Source organism: Mytilus trossulus, chromosome 9, assembly GCF_036588685.1.
Source record: "Mytilus trossulus isolate FHL-02 chromosome 9, PNRI_Mtr1.1.1.hap1, whole genome shotgun sequence".
NCBI lineage: Eukaryota > Metazoa > Mollusca > Bivalvia > Mytilida > Mytilidae > Mytilus > Mytilus trossulus.
This window is the reverse complement of record NC_086381.1, coordinates 68068893-68088980: the sequence shown is the minus strand read 5'-3', so window position 1 is coordinate 68088980 and position 20088 is coordinate 68068893. Positions and strand designations below refer to the sequence as shown.

Below are 20088 nucleotides of genomic sequence, written 5' to 3'. Positions count from 1 at the left end.
TTACAAAAACTTGTATATTTATGTTGAAATCGCTATCAAGTGAAATGCAGTATAAAATTGTTTTCTTTCTTTGTAATTTTTCATTTTACATAACATTTTCGATTACATTTTGGTTACTGTCATGAAAACTTTATTTAGAGATTTATTTAAAAACGTTATGACACCTCATGTTACCTTAAACATGTTATACAATCTAAAACTTATCTAAAGCGAGATAACTATGACACATCTCAAATACATAATACAGACACAGTTATCTCTCCTTAGCGTCCTCTCCGTGGACTAATGTGCTTATCGATGGCGTCCCCAGTGATGACAACGCTGTTGAACCCTTATCCAGGAGATTGTATAATTTTCCTGGACAATATTTAGGAACGTTTTCAGGAAAGAATAATTCATAGAAATGTAAGTGATTCCTTAAATTATTATTCGTTGCTGTATTAATTGTCTTTCAATGTTTTTGTGATGTTAACAGTCGTAGATTATAAATGCACAAACGCATTATATTCTGAAAATCTCGTCATATTGCATGTTGTAGAGATATCATTTCTGACTTCAGTGTGTCCATTGTCTTTTTTATTGTACGTTCCAAATTTATGACTGCATTCTATATAAATATGTACTTTAACCTGGAAACAGTATACTCAGCCTACATGATCCTACATACAGTTTATTTTAGTTCTTTACTGCTGATTTGTGAAAGACAAGGATCTTTTGCGAAGTAAGATTATCATTTCCCCCTTTTTTATCTCAAATTTTAATCCGTCATCCATTATCACATTTTTTTATAATTATTGTCAACTATGCTCTGAAATTGTTAATGATTTCTTTTTATTCTTCAATCGAATTTTACAAATTCCATATATTGCTTGGCGATGGTGATCGATGTTAATCTTATTTTTTTGCACAGGTATTCGAGACAGAACAGTTACTATAGAGTTTTAGGGAAAAAAGATTTAAGGATAGAGGTAATAGCTGTCAAGGTATGTATTTTATTTTTATCTAATTCTTAACATTTGTGGTTATCAATAATCCGTATGTATGTTAGATTGCAAGTGTTGTTTGTGTGGATACTGCATGCACTTTGTGATTTGTAATGATTGAAATGCTCTATATGGGCCCTTTAATTAAGAATACTAGTAAAGACATTTGATTTTATTTGATTTGTATCTATATTTATTATGCATATTAAATTTGAAACATAACCTCTGTAATCATAAAGACAGGTGGCATTGTTTTAATAGATGCTAGTGTTCGAGATGGGTGACATTTTAACAATAGATCCTGGTGCCCGAGATATATATAGTAACAAAGTGTTTTGTTTTGACGTACCTACAGTAGAACCAAGTGAATTTGATACCAAGGGCATGCTTCATTTTTATACTTAAGCCAAACATCAAATGTTTTGTGAAGAAAATTTCGAAAAACTACGGTACCACACTTGCATTCGGTACCATATTTAATGTAGTCTACATCTAGGGATCACGTATGGATACTGGCGTTATTCTAATATTTAAGCTAGACTTAACTAGAATGAAAACAGTTTTCTTTATGATAAGGTGGAACAGGACATAGTCATGAGCAGAAATCCAAGGTTTGCCATGCCAGTAACAATGCAGTTGCTTACATATGTACTTCTGCTGTTCAATGGTTATATTGGTGTTGATATTAAACAGGCAACGACTAAAATCTGCTCGTACGACAATGATACATGTACAAGCTTAACATAAAAGTAGTTAACAAAGAAAATATCTAGGCAAAGCTCTTGTTCACTGTAATAAAAAAACATTAGTTGATTATCGTAAGGGCAACTATTCAGATGCAGTCGTATTATTAATGAGGCAAATACGACGCTATCCATTTCAAAGTTAGTTCTGTTTTCATTTTCTTTTATATACATTCAACTCAACTAGAACCATCTATAAATGTATAATATGGTCAGTCCACTAGATGCTAGAACCAGTAAAGGAAGAACTAAATGACAAAATGTATAGTTTACATTGGTCGTTTGTGTATGATCCAATTATCCATTTATCTACAGAACTAGAAGATCCAATCTATAAAACATTTAGTATTGAATATGTGGATCCTTCTGCGAATCTTAGTGCTTTTACAACAGCAGCCGGGGACAATATTGACAACAACAGGAGTTCAACTACGTATACCGTTGGAGAATCGTCACATATACTCAAATATATTACAAGCCTGCACAACTGTTCGTATTATTGCTATAACTTAGTAACTAATAATATTAGTATAGGATAAGATATATCTTAGCATTAACCAAATATAACCATGTGTTTCATACTTACATCTAGTAATAACCGTATTATGGACATGCACTTTGTCAATTGTCTAACCAGAAAAACCAAGTACAATTAGTCAATTGTGCAACTGTATCCTTATAGACAAATTAACAAAGTGAAAACACAAATAGCTTGAAGGAGAAAAAATGAAACCTCGCATTGATGCTGAGGTCGTTGAATCTCAATGATAACAATTACATGCAATCATTTCTAAATTTACAGTAGCTACATTAGTTCATGATCAAAGACAGTACCTTGAAAGAGCTATACAGTAGAAATAAGACTAAAGTAAGAACAACGTATATACTTGGGTTTTTATTTCCGGGGGCCTTTGTAAATGATGTTAACTTAGAGTTTGACATGTTTTCCTCTTCCTCTTCTTTGATCTATTTTCCTTTATAAAATGTTGAATAGTCTTGTTTTCCCCAACTATCCGTTACACGTTTTCTATATGAACACTCTATGTTTTTCCAAGTAACTCTGTAACATAATAAACGAAATTGTGAATAAGTATACAAATAAAGTACAAAAAATGCGAATTTCACGAATGAATATAAATATATAGCTATCTGCACTATCCTTAATTCTGATCTGTTCACATTCTGTGCCATACTTGAAGTAACTGATATTACTTTTGTTTCTGTGTTTGTTTCATGACATGTAGGGGGAAGGGTACTCTTTATATATCAAGGAATACAGAGACGTGTTACTTGAAGGGATGCCTTTTTGATACATTCCATTCGTTAGATTTGTTTGAGCTTTTGATTTTTCCAATTGATTAGGGACTTTCCGGTTTGAATTTTCAATGAAGTTCAGTATTTTTGTGATTTTCCTTTTTATATATACATGAGTTACAATTTTGCAAAGGTAAAATATTAATGGGTCAATAACTCATATCTTTCGATTTTTTTTTTTTGTATACTTACTGTTTAAACATCAAAGTTTTAAATAAAAATGTAGAGGTCAAAAAATGAATATGTGATAACTGAGAAATGTATGAAAGGGTTATAATTTTGCAATGACACATATTTACGAATAATCAATGTCAAAATATTTTTGAATAAATATTAACTGTTTTAAATTGGAGGTTAAGCAAAAAAATAAACAATCAACCAATCAGTATTACAAAGCACTGTTTGTTCAAATGAAGCGATATTAAACATTTAAAATATATGTACGTATGTCTGCAATTGTATGTTTGAATCACCAATTTTACTCGGGCCATTTATCATCGCGACTTTAGCGAATAGACGCAGTACCACCAGTATACAAAACTTGGAACTTCCAAGGTTTGTATTTAAACTTCACATAAAATGGAAATATCGCGAACAAAACTGCAGTGACGTCATCTAGATCAGACTAAGCGCAAATAAATGAAAAAAGTATACAAACCCATCTTTACTGATAAAACCAACGATAACCTTCCCTTTATTAATTCTATACGACCGTCCGAATAATGTCGCGTCGTTGAAATGTACATCGCAGTCTCTGTATGTGTACTCTATGTCTGCAAAAAATATTACTTATAACAGCTCACATATTTATTTGTTCATGTAAACATAATAAGAGCAGAAGATATTTTTGAGCATTTTTGTACTGTTAATTAGATGCTAGAGGTGTTTGTTCATTTTTGAAAATATTACTATTATTATCTCCTTTTACTTTTTATAGCGTGCGTTTGACTTCAATATTTATTGACTAGAATTGTCAGTTTATCTGCCGAGATGATGGTTCCATCCGGGCACTCCAGCTTCTTCAACCATTTTAAACATACCGTCACAAAGTATCCAAATGTGCAGAAAGTGGCATTAAGCACAAATTAATCAATCAGTCAATGAGACGATCATGTTGATGATTCGTGTGCTTCGTAAAATAATCACTTTAGTACGATTTAAGAAATTGATGCTCTTCTTTATCTAATTTGGGTGTAATAGCATTGATCATAGCTAATTTTAAAAATGGCGGTACATATCCAACGCTTTTAGAACTCGATAGAATAAAAAAACATTCAATTACACCAACAACGCATACAAATCATACGTTATACTTTACTACAACAATGTCAGGTTTTTATATACTTACTTTCATCTTCACAACAGCGAACGTTTTCACCAAATCCTTCTAAATATTCCCATCCACTTACATAGCCATATCCAGGACATTTGAAAGTGTTTTTAAAATCATAAACTACCAAAATAAAGATTAGATAAATTTATAAAACCTATACAGAATAAAAATCCGGCATTTAAACATTGATAGGATAAACACTCTTTCAAAAGAGGAAATGTGTTTTCGGTCCGTAAAACTTATTTTATTTCAATTATTTCTTTGTTCCTATAAAACCTGTGGTTATTTGTGTTTCTTACTGATTATCACTATCAATTGTCATGTCACCTTAATTTTATTGGTTATCTTGTAAGAAAATTGGTCTTTCATTTTACACAAAAGAGCTGGTTCCTAGACGAAACGCGCGTCTGGCGTAAATATAAAATTTGAATCCTGGTATCTATGATGAGTTTTTTTCACTGACTGATAATTTTGAGATATTCTTTATAGACTTCTTTCTTTGCTTTCCATTAAAAAAGTCAATGGGGAAGGAGTGGCGCTTAATATAAATGAAATGAAGCAGATATAAATATTTTTCTTATTGTACAAAAATATCATTCATTTATCAATGCGTATACATTAGATTTAGTTTGAGAATTAAAATTTAAAAAACACCTTTTCATGGCCGTTTATTTTTGTGTTCCTGGCTCTACTCATTAACTTTGATTCAGAAGCCAATTTAAATGCACATATGGTAAACCTCAAACCGATGAAACACAAGGATGACTGGGAAAAAGAAATGTTGTCGATTTTGGTATTCGTTAGACTGAACTAAACCCCTTACTCAATTTGGGTGTTTGTGTAGAGAGAATGCAACGTTCTCTGCACATAAAGACTGTTGTAACAACTCATCTAGGGATCCGTTGATGACATGTTACAGGCCTATATTTATGTGTTTAACCAATAACCAACTTTTGATAGTGGCAGTCTTTATATTTTGCCTTTCATCCAAATAGATCCTTGAACAGGTCCAGCCTTATGTAAGTATTGTACATATGTTAACGTCATGTTAATGTGCGAAATACTTCATATGGACTTAGGACAAACCAATCAATCAATAAAATTAAATTCAACCACTTATTAATCGGGACATATGCTCTAAGCTGTAAAATTGTTTTTTCATGTTTACTCCCTATTGAATTTTTTAAAATTAAAGCATCTTATTTTAAGAGAAAACGCATCTGTAGTAAATCACAAAAAAATTAATTTAATCAACATAGATAGTAATAAAATCGAACCTCGACCGGGTCAAACAAAAAACGTTAAAATTGGCATTAGTTTCTTTTCTACTAAGCACGTATCATTAAGGAGTAAGAGCAAAGACTGGTCTGCTCAGAATCAAAATTAAATGCTCCGGTGAGTTGCCATATCGTCCTGTGGACTGTTACCTTGTGAACTAGCACGTTTAAAATCCGGATCAGCGTATCGGTTTAATACAAAGCATATTCATTTTGCATCAATATGCTCTCGTCCTGCCTGATTATGCATTTAATAAAATCATCATAGATACTAAGATTAAAAGTGTATACGCCGTATATCAGCTTCGTATATACTATGTAAATGATAAAATCGCTAGTTTGATTTTCACTTCTATAAAACTTCAACTGTCGAAAGTATTTTTAACGTTTATATTAGTGAGGATATATTGTATAAGTAGCATAATTATACTTACAATGAGTTTTGCACACTACATGTTTACCTGGACCAGGTTTACATGTAAATGGAAACGGATCAGGAAATATTTGATCAACGGCATCTCCGTCGTGACAATACTGTCTAAATGTTATTGGTCTCGATGTCTTTTCATAATTTTGGTAACCAAGGACAGTGGAAGCAATAACAAGTAGTATCAAACCTGTATGTTGTAAACAAAGATATAACATATTTTCACCAATATTAATATAAAGCATGGACAAAATACTATACATTTTTTATATTGTTACGTCGCAGTTAAAAGTTAATTGATCGAAATTATATCAAGTAAATTTCTGTATTTCTGCTAACTAATGAACAATATGAATGTTAATTATTTCTGGTCTGTGATATTCTAAAGACTCGAAAATGTCTGCCACATATTTAGTATACACATCAAGATTGTAACTTTTTACATTGACAAAATATTTTTGTTTGTATGACATATTATTAATCAGCAGGCAATTGGTATTCCTTTGGTTGAACCAAATGTGCACTTGTTGTCTTCTAGTTTACTTATATTAAGTCGTTTATATACAGCAGCGTCGAACAGATTAATGATGAGTCTTATGTAGACGAAACGCGCGTCTGACGTATCAAATTATAAGACTGCTACCTTTGATAACTAATTATAGATTCTCTTCCTAGTATAAGACATCAACTGAGTAAATAATAAAAGAGATATTAATGATAAAAAGAACATTGTTCTGTGTAGTTACAATCCAGCAAGACTTGCATATGGAGTATGTATCTCACATTTGATATGATATCCTGAACCATGTTCTACATGTTCTATCACCATTTCCTTCATAAAGTGTCGAAGTTTGCAAGTAAGCTATAGATCATAGTGGTGAATTTGGATTCACCAAGTACCATAATTCTGAAATGGTAGAAGAGAGGCGCAAGATTTCCAGTAATTGACACCATAATGCACGAACTCGAGTCAAAAACAAGCTAACAAAGAAACGCCATCCCAAAAACAACAAAAAAATACTGAAGGGACATGCACAGCATAGAATAATAAAACCAAGCAACTGGAATCCAACCAATAATCGGGGTGATCTAAGTTGCTCCGCAAGGGTAAACAGATCATGCTACAGATAGAACACCACTCGTGTTACTCATACGAAAAAGTTATACCAAGAGATTAGGCATCACAGATCTTAATTGTGAAATATATAGTTATTGACTACAGCATATTATATGAAAAACAGTCTTCAAAGAAAGGGCAAGCGGAATACCGTATATACTGAGCATTAATTTGTTTACAAATAATGATTAGCGGTGACATTAATCTGTTGATAAAATGAATATAAGTACTTTCTATTTTTATATATTCATTTGATGTTCATGGCACATAGAAGAAGTCTATTAAATCATTGTTTAAATATTAATTGAGTTTTCATGCGATGAATGCAAACGTTTCATGAATTATAAAATTTCTCTAATATAAAAATTATAACAATAACAAAAACCTTAACATTGAAGTGGACTCATCTTCGAAATAAACTGGATAAAACTGAAGGAGTCTTATCGAAATTATAAGATTTGAAATTACAGTGAGATAGGAATGTATGCTCCTAATCCAAATCATCGCTGTGAACTTTAGATGAAGTACAAAAAATTGTCTGATGCGCAAAATGATTTAGTTTTATGATATGTTTTTTTCTTATTCATTACCTTTGTAGCTCTTGTAAGCCATTGTAAACTATAAAAATCTATTATTCGACGTTAATTCAATATTCCGTCCTTAAGTAACAAAGTTGTAATTTAAGTAATAATGTACTACTGAAATCATCTTGCCTTATATACATGTTCAATTTAAGACCCTAAAGCATGTGAGTAATGTTACCAAATAACAAGAAGCTATATTAAATTTACTGAAAGCAATTCAATATCTCACTTAACCCACCATAAAGCAATTCGTTGAACTTATCATGCATTTTACAAATTAAAAATCGTTGATCTTGAAATTGGATTTTGAATTCACGTCGAAAGATAGGAAACACGTTAGTTAAGACACAATGTCAATACCAATACATAAGAACAAGAAGTTTAATAACACGATCCATTAACAGGAAAATGTTAGCCACATAACAGTTTCCACTACTAGAAACATAATCAAAGAGGGGCGAAAGATACCAGAGGGACAGATCAAAGTGTGTGTTAGTAAAGGTATTTAGAAAACTACTTTTCATAAGAATGTCTTAAAATGATTAAAAGATAGCAAGGATTAATGAAACTTTTGGAAAATGGTTGATACTGATTTGAATATAAAATAAGGATATGTGGAATGATTGCAAATGGGACAATGACGATTTTAATCTAATGATTTATTTGCATAACATATGTAGCTGATCAAAATATCAGTCTTTCTGATAAAGACTTAAATTTATGACTAAACATTAAGTTTAGATGAGTTAATCTGAGTAAATTTCGATCATTTGATCTATTAGATATATTTATTTTGCTGATCATGTTTGCCTTTTTTTCCATCGTTAGTTTCAGCCAATACTTAAAAACATGCGATAAATCATCGTCATAAGGCTATTACTTAAAAAAAAATAATCGATTTCAAGCCGATGGTCTTATAATCGATATTAACATAAATATAGATATAAATAGAAACGAACTGGTGCATTTGGATTTTCCTAGGTCTGTTTAATTTCAGATTGTAGATTGAAAATATATGTTAATCATTTTTTTTACCTGTATAAGAATGATATTTTGTGGATCGAATCAGTTAATCAAAGGATTTACCTTGGTTTCACTTTCAATGTTGACATTGTTTTCCTTTAAATAACTCAACAAGCACGATTCATGCGTTATCCATCTCTTGCTAATATGTTAAATTGAAGTTCACATGAACAATGATGAATACGGATTGAATGAGGTCGAATTATTCACTTGCAAGTGAATAGTTCATCATCAATGTTTATTGGCTAATTTGACTAAATTGAACCTTACTAATACTAAAGTTCAATAAAGGCAACAGTAGTATACCGCTGTTCAAAACTCATAAATCCATGGACACAAAACAAAATCGGGGCAACAAACCAAAACTGAGGGAAACGCATTAAATATAAGAGGAGAACAACGACACAACACCGAAACGCAACAGCACACAGGAACGGACCAAGCAACAGACAATACACCACGAGAATAACAAATATAACATCAAAACCAAATACATGAATATGGGATAGACAAGTACCGTGCCACGTCTTATCTCAAAAATAAGAGAAAACAGAAACGAACAATATTATAACAATGGCCATCTTCCTGACTTGGTACAGGACACTTTTAAAAGTAATTCTAAAAATGGGACGAGGAATTTTAAATATATATGAGAAAAATAATAATATTGTCACATAAAAATAATTGTCATAGATACCAGTTCCTTTCATTGTGACTTGAGGCACATGGAAACGTCTGAAAAACAAAAAAATCAAATTAGTTGATAGGTTGGTAAAATGATGAGGATTTATATTTGCAGTGAAATTTTAAAATATTTTGAATGATGTCATGTTGTCGTTTTTCTGTATTAAATACGACATTGTCAGTTTGTTTTCGGTATTAAATACGACATTGTCAGTTTGTTTTCGGTATTAAATACGACATTGTCAGTTTGTTTCCGGTATTAAATACGACATTGTCACAGTTTGTTTTCTGTATTAAATACGACATTGTCACAGTTTGTTTTCTGTATTAAATACGACATTGTCAGTTTGTTTTCGACTTATGGGTTTGAATATCTCTTTTTTATATTTCGTCTTAATTCGTTTAAATTTGCTCACACCGAACAGCAAGCTATAAAGGGCCCAAAAATGGCTAGTATAAAACCATTCAAACAGGAAAACGAAAAACGAGAAACACTTATATACCACATCTACAAACGACAACTGCTGAACTGGGAACATGGAAATGGGTAAGATGTCAAAGAGACAACAACCTACCCAAAAGAGCAAATAACAGCCGAAGGCAAGCAATGGGTCTTCAACGCAGCGAGGAAATCCTGCAGTCGGAGGTGGGCCTAACCTGGCTTCTTAATGAAAATGTGTACTATTTCAGTGAAAATGGACGTCATACTAAACTCTAAAACATATAAATGAACTGAAATTTAAAAAAAAACATACAAGACTAACAAAGGCCAGAGACTCCTGACTTGGGCCAGGCGCAAAATTGCGGCGGAGTTGAACATGTTTTGTGAGATATCAACCCTTCCCCTATACCTCAAGCCAATGTAGAATAAAGAAACACATAGTTAAACTCAGTTTAAAAGAAGTCCGAGCCCGATGTCAGAAAAGGTAACAAAAGAAACCAAGCAAAATGACAATGATATATAAATTAACAAAGGACTACTAGCAGTTATTTTTGACTTTTTGATCTATTATGTCTGTTTATTTTGTTTACGCATCGTTGTCAATATAATGGAATTTGATGAGACTTTCATACAAGTGAGAGGTTTAGCTAGCTACAAAACCAGGTTTAATCCACTATTTTCAATCCAACCACTGGGTCGATGCCACTGCTGGTGGAGTTTTAATTCCCCGAAGGTTTCACCAGCCCAGTAGTCAGCACCTCTATGTTGACATCAGTTATCATTGATATGTTCATAATTATAAATTAACTGTTTACAAAACTTTGAATTTTTGAAATACTAAGGTTTTTCTACGCCAGGAATAGATTACCTTAGCTGTTTTGGCAAAACTTTTAGGAATTTTGGTCCCCGTTGCTCTTCAACTTCGTACTTTATTTGGCCTTTTTAACATTTTTTGATTCGAGCGTTACTGATGAGTCTTTTTTTAGACGAAACGCGCGTCTGACGTAAATTTAAAATTTCCTGGTATCTATGATGAGTTTATTTCTACATAAGAAAATGCCTGTACCAAGTCAGGAATATGGCAGTTGTTATCCATTCATTTTATGTCTTTGAGCTTTTGATTTTGCCATTTAATTAAGGACTTTCCGTTTTGAATTTTCCGCGGAGTTCAGTATTTTTGTGATTTTACTTTTTACTGACATGCCAGCTCCAGACCTCAATTAAACAGATTGAAAGATTATGTCTTCATCTTATGAAAATCAATCACAATCCCTCATGTTAGGGGTTTAGTATCAAACTGTCATATCATATATGAGTAGAACGTTTACATAACACGTATCATGCCAACAACTGGTTTTAGAATACATGTGTTTACTTCCGATGCAAAGACCGTATATGTGAATCAATATTAAAGCCAAAATATGCCATCTTTTATGACCTGACAACATTATCGTAACTATATCTCTTCTGAATAAGTCTGTTTAAAGGCTTGGTTAGAAGTCTTTACATAGTTTACTACTTCAACTTTATTTGTGCAGCTGTGGTTCATTGATAGTCTCCGATGATAAAATATAATCAACAGACAAAAACGTGTATGATTAAATTTTTGTTTTATAAATTTACAATTTTGAAGTTACTCAAGTCAATGTTAAAACTGGATTTGCAAATTTCTCAGGAATTGTTGAACAGGGCTTATATTGTAATTTTTTTCATTTTGATTTTTGTTTCAAATATAGCATACATTACATTAGCTGAAAATATGTGCAATATAAAATTTACTGTTCCAACACGCTGTATGCACATTGAAATCGGTATGCCATATTTGTAATATAACGACAATATAATAGGCGCTGTAAGAACACTCTTATAAATGAAGGCACCGTTCGTCACAAACCCAGTATTTTAGTATACAAATATTGTTCATATGATACTGTCATGTTAAACGTTTCTATAACAGAATATCAATTTATTAATGAAATTACTTGTAAAAAAAACCTCATTTTTAAAAAAATATTTGTAAGGCCAGTATGAGATTCAATTATTGTTACGAAGATGTAAGAATGTTATTCTAGAGCAAAATGGTGTTAGCCTATAGGTTTCACTTCTGTTAATATAGACAATGCAGTTTCTCATTGGAACTCCCTTTACGACTAAAACTGTTCCACCTTAACTATGAAGTTTCATAAAAGTATATATCCTATAATTGAAAGTTGATATGCGCTACTATTTTATTCAAAGGTTATATCACAAGGCTTTGTGGCATATTTTCAATATGTCTATGCTCCGAACGTTTAAGAGTTTAAACTTATACGTAAATTCAGTATTACCCCTCCCTTTACTGTTGGTTGTCTTCCTCAGAAACCAATTTCGCCGCTATTCATGTGTTTTTATACTGATAACATTCCCAAGTTCTGTCTCTATGAGATGAGACAGAAATCATATATGTGAACCAGTAAATAAACAAAACATAATATCTATGAATAATATATATCGCCCCAAAAGATGCGTGGTTTATGAAACAACTGCATTAAGAAATCGAACCTCTAGGGGTATCAAACATTAATATCAAAATTAAAACCTTTATATCAGAGCTTGTTAACTCCAATGTCATTTGGTTTCTGGTGAAGATTTCTTATTGGCAATTATACCACATTCTGTTTTTTTTTATATTATACCTCAAATCATGTCTAAATATAAATCTCTTACATAAAAATTGGAAAAATAAAGAAGTAACAAGCAATAGGGTCCTTTGTTAAATACTTGAGAAGAAAATAGGGGATTACCCAATATTCCGTTTGGACAATGCCATTGTCATAATAAACAAAAAAGCACTGAAAAAAATTGAATTACCTTGTTGACAATAATTGTACTAGTTCATGTCTAAAGATGAATTATATGCGACTGTGAGAGGTTTCGGTTTTATACATACAATGGATAAGCATTGATTCCTGATAAAGAAATCATGAGACCGGAATCAATGTTTATTCCTTGTCTCTTCAACTGAAACTATTGTATCGAGGTTTTTATTACCGATATACATCACGTGTTCATTTAATAGATTGCCTAACAATGTAATTTTAACACACTATTTAGTATGTAAATATAAGAATGTTTAAAATATTTACAAAATGATGAAATAAACGCAATATTTCGCTAGACCAACTAGCTTTATCAAGCGTGCATCTATCCAGGTGAAATGGGATGTAGATGATAAGAAACTTTTGCAGCTCAATGTATATGTTGAACTTAGCTGCCTTGAAAATAAGAAAATTTTGCAGCTCAATGTCTATGTTGAATTTGGCTTGAGCTGCCTTGAATATAAAAAAAAAATGCAGTTCCATGTATATGTTGCTCTTGGATTTAGCTGCCTTAAAAATACATAATTGGTAGTTGAAATTAGCAACGTCCATTGGCCGATATTACGGGATAAAAAGGACGATGCTTTGTTTTTTAAATTATTCTTTATCTTTCCTGTATCTTTTCTCGTCTTTTTCGTTAAGACCATCAGGTTCTAAAGTGTGGAGTTGGTGGATCCAAAAGTTTTCTCTTCTCCTTCTCGTCGTGGTGTCCCACTCAGTGTTGACTTCTATAATTTGGAAGGTGACATTTTCAAAAGGATGTTTCGTTGAACGAAGATGTCTTGTGAGAGGACAGTTTTTGTTGGTTTTGTACGATGAACGATGGTTATTAAGCCGAATATTAAATTTGTCCATTGTTTCTCCCACATACTGAATGCCACAAGTGTCACATGTTAATATAGAAATTGAATTCTCCGTTTTACAGTTGGAATTTGAGTAGATGGAATAATTTTGTTTAGTAACGGAACTGATGAAAGAACTGCTTGTATTGGCAGCTTTACAACACAAACAATTCCTTCCACCACATTGTTTATAGCAACCGGGCGATGGAGAAGGCTGCTTTGCTAATACAGAAGTCACTAATTTGTCACGGATGTTTTTAGGTCTTCTAAAGGCCATGACTGGTGGTGATGAAAATACTTTTTTTTAGATTTAAATCATTTTCTATAATTTTCCAATGCTTCTGAACAATGGATGACACATTTTTAAAATCAGGATGGTAAGTGAGTACAAGGGGTGTTCTGTTAGCTGCTTTATTCTTATCTTTGTACTCAAGAAGTTCTTGGCGACTAGTTTTGTTTGCTCTTCGAAAGCGCTATCAATGATGTTGTTATTGTATCATCGAACAACTAGATGTTTACGAAGTTGTCCAAGTCTAGCATCTTTCGTGTTTTCATTAGAGCATATTCTCTTGATTCGTAATGCCTGACTGAATGAGATACCACGGGAGCAGTGTTTAGGATGGCAACTTTTTGGAGAGAGGAATTGATGTTTGTCCGTTTGTTTGATATGAAGGTCCGTTATATGTGTTCATTTAATAGATATATATACAATAGACATCTAAATTGTAAACCATTAGTAGTTGAAAGGTTTCGTCAATGTGTTGATGTAAGCCACATATAATAGATTTCAAGGAGGGGTTCGATTCCAATTGAAGACATATGATAATTACAAAAAGTAAATTTTTAAATCTATTTCATTTATTTAGTGAACAGAAATTATGTAATTCGAACTTAATGAAGCAAGGCACACAAAGGAAATAATATGATATGTTTTGAATATCTGGCAACTAATGTTACTCACATTTACACAAAATACCAACTAGCAAGAAATCATTGATGTCTAGATTATTTGAAGTAGTCTATAGTCGCCTTCGTGTAAAATTGGCACCGTGTTTTATAATGTTTATGTCGAAATAGATGTAATTGCCAGCCGCGTTCACTCGAGATTACGTTTTTCAATTAGTTGAATGAATTTTTTTTCCCAAAAACACTACTGTCCTACCTGTAATTGTGTTTGCACTGTATAATCATGACCTTCACATAATCCTGTGTGACAATTTTACCTGGTGTTAATTTTACCTTACGGCGACTATAATTAAACAAACAACCAGATTAATATAAAGTTTGACTATCATGCACTAATTAATTGAATTAAGATAAAGAAGAAACTCAAATTTCTATCAATTTATAAAACTTATAACATAGATTACTTTACTAACATAAGTTTAAAGGTTTTATAAGAATATAAGTCTAAATTTGATTCCTACCTTCAATTTTGTATATCTTGTCCAAAACTTGAAAACAATCGGGATAATGGTTTGACTGCCGCTACAACAAACACGTTTATATAATACAGACTTTTATAGCAACCAATCCATCAATGCAGTGTGGTCAGATAATTCATTTGTAGACATGCCTCGAAGGCAAATTTAAATAAACCACTTTACTTAAGGAGGACAAACGTGCTGCTCAAAGTAATGGATTAGCTTCTCTTTGTTTTCGACAAAAATGTTAGAAAATAGACGAAGAAGAATTAGATGTATACCCCCGTGAAAGTAAATGAAGTTTATGTTCAGTCTGATTTATTGGGACATAAAAACTAAATATTGACTTTGAATCTACTATTAACGAAAAAAAATATTTTCATGTTTTGTTGAAAAAAATTCCAACAAGTTTAATAATTCCAAATGATCCCAAACATTTCTTAAATTGTTTAACATCATTGGCACAGCTACTAAAGTGTAAATGACATTAGCAGTTATCGCGAAACTATTTGTTACCTGCATGGATGACACAGATATCATATATCGACATTTACATTCATTTGGTTATAAAGTACCTCCTAATCTGTAAAGTTTCAGACTATTGTAAAACTACTTTCATAAATTACGATGTACTATCATCACAAGGGTGTGTAACCCGGAGGTTGTGGATGTTTTATCCTTTTGCATGACAAATATGTCGTTGGTCCAGCTGATAAAGCCTCTGATATTATTCTCTTTGTATGAAAACCCATTATTTGCAATGTCTCACAAAAGAGCTTGGAATAAATAGCACTACTGGTAATCCTATATATTCTTTTACATCATTTACAACGGATGAAGTTTTACAAAATAAAAAAAAATGTCCTTCTTTCTTTTTGTTATTAACATCAAAGAAAACGATGAAAAACTACTGTCATTGTAATCGATACAAAAACTTTACAAAACTCCGTATAAAGACCGATACATAGCTGGATCGTAAATATGTTTGAATAAACATCTCTCTAAAGTGCTGACTTCTATTCTTTCTACAGGAGAAGAAGGCCTCCAAAAACATGGTAATGAGATATATTCAACAAGTGGTGTTAATCAGAGGTCGATTCTAAAAAATTCTAATGATTACTGCTAAAACTTAGATCACAATCTCTGTAATTTTGCAGCAACATCAAGACATTTGATTTTCTACGCTTTACACTACTATTCCCCATGCTCAATTGAAAGATCGACTTCTACATCTCATTACAAACCTGTTCGTGCATTTTCCATTGGTATTCAAAGCAAAATAATTATCTAAGATACCTGGGACGATCTCACTACACAAAATATCTCTTTTGTTTACTTATTGTACCTCGAACTTATTAACCCGGTGTAGGTCTGTAAGTTGCAGGTTTATTTACTAAAAGTCAATCGGGCATGACTAATTAGACACGCCCTACCAGAATCGGGGGTGCAACATAGGATCGGGTAAAAAACACCTGAAATCCCATAAGAATCAAAGTGCGTTTGGTTGATTTAATATCTCCGGTCAATAATCAAACGGTATTTGAGTGGAAATACAAACATGTCCGAAACCTGGAAATGCAAGCTGCAAAAGGAATTTATTTTCAAAAAAGTCCATATCTCATTTACTTAGAGTGGCCGTTAATGATTGTAAATTCATATCATTTCGTTTTTGGCATTTGTCTACGGTGGAGAGAAAAAAAAGGGGGGGGGGCTAATTACTTAACTTGCGATTTTGATTATGCTTCAACTTTATTCTATTACGGCAAACGTTTCACCTCTATTCAACGCTTCATCTTATTTAAAGTGATTCTCTGAAATTGTTTTGATTTGCTTTTAATAGTTTGATCCACTTTACATCTCGTCGTAAATATGCATGACATATTTGCTACCGGAGATCAAGAGAGCAATTTATCAATCAGCACTTTTAAGTTATGTACAATCATTAGTCTTCAGTTGGTAGTTTTCTAAGGCAGTTTACCAATATTAATAAATTTGATTTTGAAGCTTTAATTTTAGCATTTCTTTCTCTATATTTCTCTTTGCATTTAATCTTTTTGAACATAAGATAACGTAGTCCACATTAGGGGTTACATTATATCATATCCAGCCATACTAGGAGGAGGGGAGTAGAACAGAAAAAAAATCTGCATTGAGTGACTATAAAACTTAATCGTACAACGACGGCATTCTCGCCTAAGTAACAAGATTTTCTGTTTCAAGTTTTGTTTTATTTTTGGTATAATAGTTGTTATAAAAGCAGCCGAACGGCCCTTAGGAAGGGTATATTGTCGGACTGGAGAGATCCAGAGATGTCAATATTTCGATACCTAAGCCTCAAGCCTTTGGTTTTGAATAAAATGAGATAAAGGTATACATTCATGTGGCAGGTACTGAACGACACAGACAAATCAAAATAATAAACATCAACTTAGTCTTTTGTTATAGAAAGATTCGTATTCAGAATAAGCTCAAAACTGTTCCGTGACTAAAAAAAATATCAATTACAACAGGGATATTTTATTTAATATTATTTACCGTTAAAGATATCATAATAGTCACAAGTATTTGGTTGAAAAACATCACCTGCCATTTTTTAAAATTCGATCGGTGGAAATTAAAGGAGGTGTAATATAAACCATTAGAGGAAAAACACTTCATTGTATAGAATAACGGTAAAATAAATCATGATCATGAATAAATATTCAGGACAATTACATGTAAATATAATATTATTAGTATTAACCCTGCTTTGTACTAGATCGACACGCTGAGACCCTACCCAGAAACATTTCTGGCTCTGAGCCGATAATTCTGTGCTCGTACTGTTCAATACCGCTAGTTTAGCGTTGAAACAGCAAATACATTTACCAATTTTTACGTCTTTGTTAGACCCGGTCGAGATTCTAACAACGACCTCCCGATCTCGAGGAGAATACACACATGAAACAAACCAGGAGGGCGATAGTACAGGATATCATACCAAAAACTAATGTACAGAGATAAATACAATGCAGTTTCACAAAAAAATCACAGTTTTTAAAGTGGTGCTAAAAGTATCAAACCGAAATTATAAATGTTAAATTATTTTAAAAACTACACGTAAATATGGATGGCCGACTTCAGAATAGATTTCATGGATCTACGCTCTCTCCAAATTAACTATTTTTGCACCAATTATATTTAAGGGGTGTGGATGTTACCAGCCATAACAAGGCTAAATTTCTGTCTTTATTCAATATACCCTTAGTTTCCAGTGATATTCCAATGTCCTACCTCAATGTCTACCTCCTATTGCAAGATTTACCTATTGTATTGAAAAGTTATGTGTTCTAGTCATGAACATGCATGAAATATTTGCCACTGGAGGTAAAGCAAACAACAATCAACCAACTCAACAAATAATGCAATGTACATAGTACACGCAGACTGGATCTTGTAAAATGTTATTATGTAAAATTTCCATTTAAATAACTCAACGATAGTGCAAACTTTTGTTTTATGGTTTTGCAATTTATTACACAACTAAACATCTATATTTGTTTTGTTTTTTTTACTATTGTTCTTATCTAAGATTTTATTGTGATTTACGATATATGGTTTTGTCAGGCGATTATATAACTTAGAAAGATAAAAGGCTGTTTTCAAGTTGTTATGCTACATTAAGTTGTGAAAAGGGAATGACGGACGACTAAAATAAAATGTTTGTTTTCATATAATACATTGTATTTCAATTTAAGAATGATGGTCAACTTTGCGAAAATATCCCATCTATACACGTTTTGATCGAGCCAGGTATGATTGCTACTGAGACAACACTCCACAAAAGACCAAGTATCACAGAAATAATAACTATAGGTCACCGTACGGCCTTCAACAATGAGATAAACCCATACCACAAAGTCAAACCTAAAAATACGATTATTAATTAATTGGACTGAACAGACAACATTTGCATGAAACATAGTGTAGGACAATTATAGAATCATAACCAAAATAACATTTACCCGTATATTGTGAAGGACCGTATGCACCTAGGTCTGTTCGATTAGAAGTTGTGAAACATGCTATTTAAATAGCTTATTGTTAGAAGAGTTTACTAACTGTTTTCAGTTGGTCTGGTCTTTACGAATCTATTTTATGATGTCTGTCAAATTAAAAACATCAAATACATATACAATACGTTTTGGTGCAGAACATTCATTGGTCAGTTGTAAATGAGGTCTGCATAGGGTTTTGATTTCCTCATTTATAAAGGAGAAAATCGTTATATTGAAAAGTTGGAATTTAAAAAATAAATAGTACCCCTTCATTTCATAAAACTATCCTATGGTCTTAATTAAATGCTAAAAAATTATAATAAATAAATAATTAAGTGATGTTATGTTATTTAATCGGTCCGTTTTGAATGCAATTAGGTAACTTTTATTTGTCTATATCAGTCTGAGTACTGTTTAACTATCGTTTGTGTTGAATATATTTAGACTCGACCAATTCAGGGGAAGTAGGCTACTGCAAGTGTTTTAGTGTACTTTTCCTTTGTTTTTGACGGTTTGTAAGACAGTAAAAGTTCAATGATTAAGTTAATATTGACATTAAAAGACCTGTTCACATTCCAACATCCCTTTTTGTTCGGAGGTCTTTTAATATCAATATTAACTTATCATTGAGCTTTCACTATTACTTAAACAAAGCTTTTTCTATACAAATGGATTCGTTGATATAAATTTCTAGTTTTGGGTTATACTAATTCTCATTTTTAGAAGAACCTCACCGATTCTTCCATAAAATACACTGAAGAGGATATATTTAAAATGCTGGACTTTTTTTTCGACACTTTATTTGTTGAGTTTGGAGGATTGATATTTCAACAGACAGTCGGTATTCAAATTGGTACATATTGTGCACTCCACCAGGCCGACTTGTTTTTGTACTTGTAATAAGCAGAAATCATTCAGAACCTTATTAAAGACAAAAAGAAAAAGAACCTTGCAAAATTCTTAAATTTTTACTTTCAAATAAGTTGATGATGTCCTATCA

The 20088-nt window shown here is 32.1% G+C and overlaps 1 protein-coding gene across 1 annotated transcript; it reads right to left on the bottom strand.

Moving 5' to 3' along the window:
* Positions 1 to 2608: 2608 nt before the first annotated feature.
* On the bottom strand, positions 2609 to 15148 carry LOC134684170 (uncharacterized). The gene is made up of 6 exons (XM_063543443.1): positions 15055 to 15148; positions 9499 to 9536; positions 6085 to 6267; positions 4389 to 4493; positions 3699 to 3813; positions 2609 to 2786 (listed from the first exon to the last, which is right to left on the bottom strand). Exons 2-6 carry the CDS (start codon positions 9509 to 9511, stop codon positions 2693 to 2695), a joined length of 510 nt encoding a protein of 169 aa, XP_063399513.1. The 5' UTR covers positions 9512 to 9536; positions 15055 to 15148; the 3' UTR covers positions 2609 to 2692.
* Between the last annotated feature and the right edge of the window lie 4940 nt (positions 15149 to 20088).

Bases quoted from the DNA above. Each gene is read 5' to 3' on its own strand.
- LOC134684170 (XM_063543443.1), bottom strand. The intron at 4,494-6,084 runs GTAAGTATAATT...TTATTTTGGTAG, and splicing joins TGTAGTGTGCAAAACTCATT to TTTATGATTTTAAAAACACT. The intron at 3,814-4,388 runs GTAAGTATATAA...TATTTTTTGCAG, and splicing joins TCGCTGTTGTGAAGATGAAA to ACATAGAGTACACATACAGA.